General features: G+C 67.9%; 1 protein-coding gene across 1 annotated transcript; it reads left to right on the forward strand.

Annotated features, from left to right (window-relative positions):
• Positions 1 to 408: 408 nt before the first annotated feature.
• GATA5 (GATA binding protein 5) lies at positions 409 to 5,981 on the forward strand. The gene is made up of 7 exons (XM_058679306.1): positions 409 to 514; positions 801 to 1,328; positions 2,067 to 2,242; positions 4,944 to 5,069; positions 5,308 to 5,398; positions 5,581 to 5,705; positions 5,826 to 5,981. The coding sequence occupies exons 2-7, from the start codon at positions 821 to 823 to the stop codon at positions 5,979 to 5,981; spliced, it is 1,182 nt and encodes a 393-aa protein (XP_058535289.1). The 5' UTR covers positions 409 to 514; positions 801 to 820.
• Positions 5,982 to 7,869: the final 1,888 nt, after the last annotated feature.

Below are 7,869 nucleotides of genomic sequence, written 5' to 3' on the forward strand. Positions count from 1 at the left end.
GCCCCTGGGAGGGCTGGAAGCTGGATCCCCCCTCCCTGCGGCCCGGGGCTGCAGGAAGCTCCTTCCCGGCCCTACCAAGGTGTGGGGTCTCGCTGGGGTCATCAGAAGCAGGGGACCCTGCGTGAGGCTGTCGCTGGGCTCTTCCGGGTGGGGGACCAGGCACCCAGCTCCAAGAACTGGAAGGCCACGCGGGCTGCGATACTGACTCAAGTGCAACCCCTGTGGGGAGGGGACGGCCAGGGTTCAGGGTCAGGGACCCTTGCCGCCCGCCGGCGTCCTCGGCCTCACTCGAGGCTCAGGACTGGGTCCCCCGCGCCCTGCGGCCCGAACCCCGAGAGCCGGCCGGCCGAGTCCTGGCGCTGACCCCGAGGGGAGGGAGAGGCGCGGGCGCCGGGAGGGAAGGGGCGGCGCGCCGAGGGGGCGTTCCGGCCGCGCGGGATTCCCTGCAGAGCCGCCCGGGGGCCGGGCTCCCAGTCTCCAGCCCGTGGTCCGGACCGCCGCAGCTGCCCGGAGGGTGAGTGCGGAGGCCCCGACAGCGCTGCGCTCGCCTCGCCGGCCCGAAGCCCTCTCCCAGTGCGCTGCGCCCTTGCTGGGAAGGTGGGAGCCGCTGCGAGCCCTCCCGGGGGTCGCCAGAGCCGCGGGAACGGAGGTGGTGGCTAGTGCGAGGCTGCAGGCGGGAGGGCTCCCCGCCGCCCCCCGCCCGGGACAGGACCCCCTCAGAGGCACCTGCCCCAACGCGAGCAGGTCCCGGGCAAGGGGCGCGCAGCCGTCCTCATCTCTTCGCCTACTCTGCTCTGCAGGTCCGGAACCCGCCCGCGAGATGTACCAGAGCTTGGCGCTGGCCCCGAATCCCAGCCAGGCTGCCTACGGTGGCGATTCGGGCGCCTTCGTGCACGGCCCGGGCGCCGGGTCCCCGATGTTCGTGTCGCCGGCGCGCGGGCCCTCGGTGCTGCCCTACCTCCCCGCGTGTGAGCCGGGCCTGCAGCCTCCCGCGCTCGCCACGCACCCGGGCTGGGCGCCGGCGGCCTCCACGGAGTCCTCGACCTTCGGCTCAAGCAGCCCGCAGCCTCCGGCCGGGGCCCCCGCCTTCCCGTTCCCGCACAGCCCCCCGGGGCCCGGCAGCGATCCGGGAGCCCGGGACGGCGGCGCCTACCCGGGCACGCTGCTGGCGCGCGAGCCCTACCCGGCCCCGCTCGCGCGGCCCGCAAGTGCCTCCTACCCCGCCGCCTACCCGGCCTACGTGAGCGCCGAGGGAACGCCATCCTGGGCGGCCGGGCCGTTCGACGGCAGCGCCCTGCACGGGGTCCCGGGCCGCAAGGCCGCCTTCGGTGAGTACGGAGCTCCGGACTGCCCCGCGGAGTCCGCGGCTGCTCGCCGGAAGGTCTGGGGTGATCCCGCACCCTGCGAAGCGAGGGCCGCGCCCCGAGGTGCTTGGAGCGACCTGGAGGAGAAAGAACATGAATTTCCGCCCCCTCTGAGCCCCCCAAATCCACGGCCTCCTTAGGGAGTGTTTCGTGAAGTTTTCGCAACTCAGATCGGAGTCCACGCTTTAGCGATCTGGCCGTCCCCAGGCCCACAGGTCGGGGCGTTGGCGGCCAGACTGGAGGCCGCGCGCCCGAGTCCGCCGCTCCCGGGGAAGGTGGACAGGATGGCGCGGGGAGCACGGCCCGGCGCCGCCCGCAGGACCCCTGGTGCCCGCCCCCGGCCGGGCGATGATGGATCCCGGCCTGCCCGGATCTGCGCGCCGGCGCCTGGCCGGGCCTGGGGAAGACCCAGCCACTGTTCCGCCTCTGCACGCGGGGGGCTGGAGGTGTCCCTGCGGGCTGGGTTGGGCGGCAAACCTGGCGACTAGGCCACGCGGTCCTCGGTCCTGGGGCGCGGTGCCACCACAGTCCTCCGTGTTCAGGAGGCGGCCCGGAGTGGACTGCCTGCCCGCCCGAATGAGGCGCTGCGGATGAACGCGCGACGCGGGTCCCGGTGCAAAGGACGCTTAACAAAGCACAGCTGGGCGCAGAGAGCGGGCGGGGCCCTGGGCTCTCGCCCCACCTGTTGCCTATCCCCCGCAGTGCCCGGCTTCTTGGAGGACTTCCCGGGTGAGGGCCGCGAGTGTGTCAACTGCGGGGCCCTGTCCACACCGCTGTGGCGCCGAGACGGCACCGGCCACTACCTGTGCAACGCCTGCGGCCTGTACCACAAAGTGAACGGCGTCAACAGGCCCCTCGTGCGGCCCCAGAAGCGCCTGGTGAGTGGGTGGCTGGGGCCCAGCCACGGTGGGGTGGCCAGGGGGGTTGCTCCTGCCGGCGCCGCGAGATGCCCAGCCCGGCTTGCTCTCGCCGTGGGCCAGCGGGCAGAGGGCAGCTAGTGTGGGGTCCAGGCCTGCGAGCTCTCAGCGCCAGTAGCCGACCTGGGACTGGAGGCAGTGCAGGCTCCTGCTGTGAACTGGGGGCCTCTGGTTCCTGGCAGCCCCTGAAGGCCTGGCATTCCTGCCTCGGGTGGCCGGTGGGCGGAGGCTAGGGTGCTCTGGAGACCTGGCAGGCCTCTCCCTGGTTCCTTCCACACAGCTGGGACCGGCTGGGAGGCCCTTCTCCCAGCCTGCTTGGGCAAAGGCAAAGGCTTCCCACCATGAGCTGGCAGCTGCCCTGCCTGCGAGCAGATGGGCGCCCACAGGGACGGACTCTGTCCTGGGCTTCAACTTGGCCCTCCGCTCTCGCCCAGACCGCCCTACAGGGGGCCTGAGGTCTGGGGCCCTGCTGTGCCGTGTCCAGGACAGTGCTGACCAGGGCCAGAGCCGGCAGCCCTGGTGAGCACCCTTGGGCCCTGGGCCTCCCGTCTGGGATCCTGGCTGGTGCAGGTGGCACTGTGGGACTGCCGGGAAGGGGATGGACAAGTGACGACTCCTGTGTGCCACCCCCCGCCTCTGTGGGCAGCCGTGCTCCCCCAAGACCACCCTGCAGCCCCACCCTAAGGGCCTACCCATTTCTCTGTAGAAAATTACTGAGGTGGGGGTGGCCACCGAGTGCTGAGGCCTGGGCCCTGGGGCAGCACGGGCTGGCAACGGGCTGGCAACGGGCTGGCAACAGCACTCAGCCGCTGTGTGCTTCCCGCCGGAGCTGTGCCCCGGCCTGCAGGCCTCAGGGCATCACAGCTGGCCCTGGAGCTGAGCAGATCCCGGCTGTGCCGGGGCCAAGCTGAGAACAGCCAGGCCAGGGACAGTGGCACCTGCCCAGCCTGGAAAATGGCGCGGCCTGGCTGTGGCAGACAGCACAGGGGCCATACTTCAGCGCCTGCCTGGGACCCCTGTATTCCACTGTCCCCCAGCACCCCCAGCCCCAGCTGTGGCCTGACACGCCATCGTGGCCGCCGAGCAGGAGGTGGGAACCGAGGCAGGGTGTTGGCATCACCCTTTTCATCCTTCTGCTTGACTTCGGAGGCGGGATCACTTGGCCAACAGGTTTTGTCGTGTGCTGGGGATGGGGCTCGGGGCGGGGACCCAGTCACTATGTGTAGAAGTCCCTGGTCACCACCTCAGCCCAGCCTGCCGCCCACGGGTGGGCACACGGGGAGGGGCACGGCTTGGCAAAGTGCCTGAAAGCTCAGGAGGCCTCAGGCCACGGCTGCCGCTCAATGCTGGAACACAGGCAGAACGGGGTCCCCGAGTAAAACCTGCGGTTCCCAGCTGACCAGGACCCTCAGCACGGGGGAGCCACCATGCGCCCCTTTAATTGTGGCGTGTGCTCCCACTGAACAAGGCAGAAGCACACACATGTGCACACGCACGCACCCTCTGCCCCCGCAGCCCGCTGAGGGTGTATCCTGGCTCCTGGCACTGAGAGGGAAGACAGGAGGAAGGACAGCCGCTCTGTGACAGCAAGGGTTCGGCCCTGGGCTTCCCAGGAGAAGCTACTGGGCCCTGGCGGGTTCTGACATGGGTGCGCTGCTGTGCCCCTCCCCCAGGCCCAGCCGCATGGTGTTTTCTCTTCTACGCCAGCCCTGTCTCAGCGTGGGCAGAAGTGGGGCTGACAGCTGTGGCCTGCAGCCATCAGCCAGGGTGGACACAGTTGTGTCCCCTGGGCCATTCTTACCAGCTGGTCAGCCTGGCTGACAGAGGCCAGGGGTCCTCTTCAGGGTGGCTGAAGGGCGCATTTCCTATCATGAGGTTGAGGGAATGACCATTCCCCGTGCCACCCGTGAGGCCCACCTCTGTGCCGGGCTGCGGGGGGCAGGTGCAAACCTGCTCACTTGAGCCCCACAATTTGCCGCTCACATTGGCCACATTTCCATCAGCATCTGGTGGCAGGAGAGGACAGGGGAGGGTCACGGCCCAGCCACCCATGTCCTTGTGGGCCCTGTGCACAGCGGGGCTGCAGCCCCTGGGCAGGACGGGCAGGTGGACCTGTAGGGCTTCCGCCATGGGCCCGGCGAGAGTGCTGGGAGCTAGCCGCATGGGCTACGCACAGGAAGTGACAGGACAGAGGGCAGGCGACAGAGCAGCCCCTTCAGGGCTCCGCCCCGGGGACAAGTGACTGAAGCGTGGGGCCGGGCACAGGGCTGAACTGGCCATGCAGGAAGATCTGGGTCCTCCAGAAGCCCAGGTGTGCGTCAGACAGGCGGGAGGGCCTGGGCACCTGCAGTTGCCGTGGGGAGGGCCCGACGGGCACCGGGCAGCCCTAGGAGTGTTCTCAGCTGCAGGGACCAGGCGACAGTGGCCAGCACTGCCCTGAAGCCTGCTGGTCACTGCCACCATGGGGTGGAGGCCAGTGCTGATGGCTGTATGACTGCAGCTGCCTGGGCCCCATGGGTGGGCACCCCCAGGGCCAAACGGCCTGGCCTAGGGCCTGGGGACCCTGCCCTCGACCGGCCTCCTCCCATCCCTGATGGGCCCTCGGTGTCCAGCCTGGCCATGGCCCCGGCCAGGCACTCACACAGTGCCCCTGGTCCCACAGTCCTCGTCCCGCCGAGCCGGCCTCTGCTGTACCAACTGCCGCACGACCACCACCACGCTGTGGCGGCGGAACACGGAAGGGGAGCCTGTGTGCAATGCCTGCGGGCTCTACATGAAGCTGCACGGAGTGAGTGGGCGTGTGGGCACATGCATGTCCCTGCTGACCGCCAGCTTCCTGTGCTGCTGTCGGCCCACTGAGGCCCGGGATGGACGCTGGAGCCCCCCGCCTTGCCATGCTTCCCCCCAGTGCTCCTCAGCCCTTCCTCACCCTGCCAGGTCAGGATGGGGTGGCGTGCTCAGTTCCAAGGCCGCAGGGTGAGTGAGAAGGCACCGCACCAGCCTGCCCCCTCCCCACTGCCCACCAGGTGCCGCGGCCTCTGGCCATGAAGAAGGAGAGCATCCAGACCCGGAAGAGGAAGCCCAAAAACCTGGCAGCCAAGGCCAAGGGCCCCTCAGGTGTGAGGCGGGGTGGGGGGGGAGCAGGGAGGGACCCTCAGGGCTGCTATAGCCCGGTCACATGTCAGCTTGGTGCAGGCTGGGGAGGGCCGGGAAGGCGCAGCGACCGAGCGCAGTATCCGCTCTGCTGGGTTGGGACAGGAGGGGCCGCTGGGGCCCTGATAGTGCCAGCCTCTCCTCAGGCCGCAGCGTGGACACTGCCGCCTCCCCACCCACCGTCACCAGCACCCAAAGCTCCACCACCAGCCTGAAGGCAGTTGGTACTCTGCTGTCCCCGGCGTGCCCCACGCCCAGCGTCGTCTCACAGGTGGGGGTCAGGCTCTTCCCAGAGCTATATCTCACAGCCCGCCGCCCTGGAACCCCTGACTGCTGGGGGAGTCAGACCTCCCCAACCACCTGGCCTCACATACTTCCCGTCCCTCCGCAGGCCCCCGGCAACATGGACGACCCCCTGGCCCCAAGCCACCTGGAGTTCAAGTTTGACCCTGAGGACTTTGTCTTCCCTGCCACAGCCCTGGGCTCCCAAGCTGGCCTCGGAGGGGCCCTGCGGCAGGAGGGCTGGTGTGCCCTGGCCTTGGCCTAGCCCCCGGACCCCAGCACCCATGCTTCCGCTCGCTGGGTCCCAGCATGTGGAGCCCCAGCCCCAGTGGCTGCCTGTGACCCTCGGCGCCAAGGCTCAGCCCAGCAAAGGGGGCTCATCTGCAGGTGGCAGTCCAGGAAGAAGGCCAGCGGGGAAAGGACTGGGGACAACAAGGGAGTCCCAAACCGGCCCCGGGCAGCCCCAGCCATCAGCCCTCATCAGCCGCACGTTTACTTCCTGTTAGAGTCATGGTGGCTGCAGGAGTGAGAGGAGCCTCCCCAAACCTTGGGGTGCCCTGCCCCCCGACCGTGGATGGACAGAACTGAGGCAAAGCACAAGGTGGAGGGGACACACTGCCCCCCAGAGCTGTTTACCCAGTGGTCCTGGGGACCTGTGTATTTATTGGGGCTGTTTCTCCAAGGGAGCGGTAAAGGGCCATTTGCGACTGGACTGTGGCCATTTCTGATGGGCAGAGGAGGGCGTGGGGTGCACCAACACAGCTGGTGGGTGAATCTGCTGGCCCGGGGGGCTGACCAGCACAGCGACCGAGCGCAGTATCCGCTCTACTGGGTTGGGACAGGAGGGGCCGCTGGGGCCCTGACAGTGCCAGCCTCTCCTCAGGCCGCAGCGTGGACTCGGCTCAGGTGCCTGTGGCCCTGAGACAGCACTGAGGACGTGCAGAGGCCAGACCTTGCCTGCCAGGGAGCCATAAATACGATTTTTAAAAAATGTGAAGTCTTGGGCCCAGCACGAATCCTTGCCTTGTACGAGCTGGAATCCCATTTGGCCACCAGTTCATGTCCCGGCTGCTCCACTTCCCATCCAGCTCCCTGCTTGTGGCCTGGGAAAGCCGGGGAGGACGGCCCAAAGCCTTGGGATGCTGCACTAATGGGGGAGCCCCAGAGGAAACTCCTGGCTCCTGGCTCCGGAGTGGTTTGGCTCTGGGCATTGTGGCCACCTGGGGAGTAAACCAGTGGACAGAAGATCTTTGTCTCTCCTTCTCTGTAGATCTGCCTTCTCAATAAAAATAAATAAATAAATAAATAAATCTTTTTTAGAAAATGTGAAGTCTCCCACTCATGGCTTTGTGACAACCACTTTGATTCAAGCCACAAGACTGGCCCAGACTGGCCCAGCATGGCAAGTCCCCCTGAAAACTCCGCAGCATTGACCCCAGCTGGCCACCTAAAGGGGCTCCTCCGGCTAAGCCCTGTGAGACTATCTCACAGGAAGGCTCTGAGTGGGAGCCCTGAAACCCTGTCCCTCTGCCAAGCCAGCCTGCAGGGGCTCCCCACCTCAGCCTTGCTGGCTCCCCGAGGCCTCCTCCCCTCTGCTTTTCCAAGCAGTGGCCCAGCGGCCTGGGTCTGCAGGCCAGGTTGGCTCCCTGACCCCTACGTATGCCAGGAGCCCCCCAGGGGCTAGGCACATGGGGCAGGGGCTGGGCAGGGGCTGGGCGGGGCCTGGTCTGCAGGGCTCACAGACCTGGCGGAACAGGAGCTTCTCCCTGAGGGGGCTGCCTCAGCTTCTGGAAGACCACTGCCTCCCCGACTACCCTCTTCCGAGGTCACCCCTCCCATGGTCACCCTCTCCCATGATGCCCTCTCCCGTGGTCACCCCCTCCCGCGGTCACCCCTTCCCATGGTCACCCCTCGCGACCACTCAAGGCTGCCCGCCTTCCAGCTTGAGCCTGAGCCTTGCGTAGATTCAGCTCTGGGGAGCAGACGGGTCTTGTGTCGTATGAGTGCCAGGCCCAGGAGCTTTCTAACAGGGACCCCTGGCCCTGGGGGCGCTTGGGGGCAGAACTCAGCTGGTCACCCACTGCCCACTGTTCCAGGCTAGGAGTAGAGGTTCGGGCCGCTGTGGGCCTCCCCATGGCATGGTGACTGCAGAC

The sequence above is a fragment of the Ochotona princeps genome, chromosome 22 (genome assembly GCF_030435755.1).
Source record: "Ochotona princeps isolate mOchPri1 chromosome 22, mOchPri1.hap1, whole genome shotgun sequence".
NCBI classification, from domain to species: Eukaryota; Metazoa; Chordata; class Mammalia; order Lagomorpha; family Ochotonidae; genus Ochotona; species Ochotona princeps.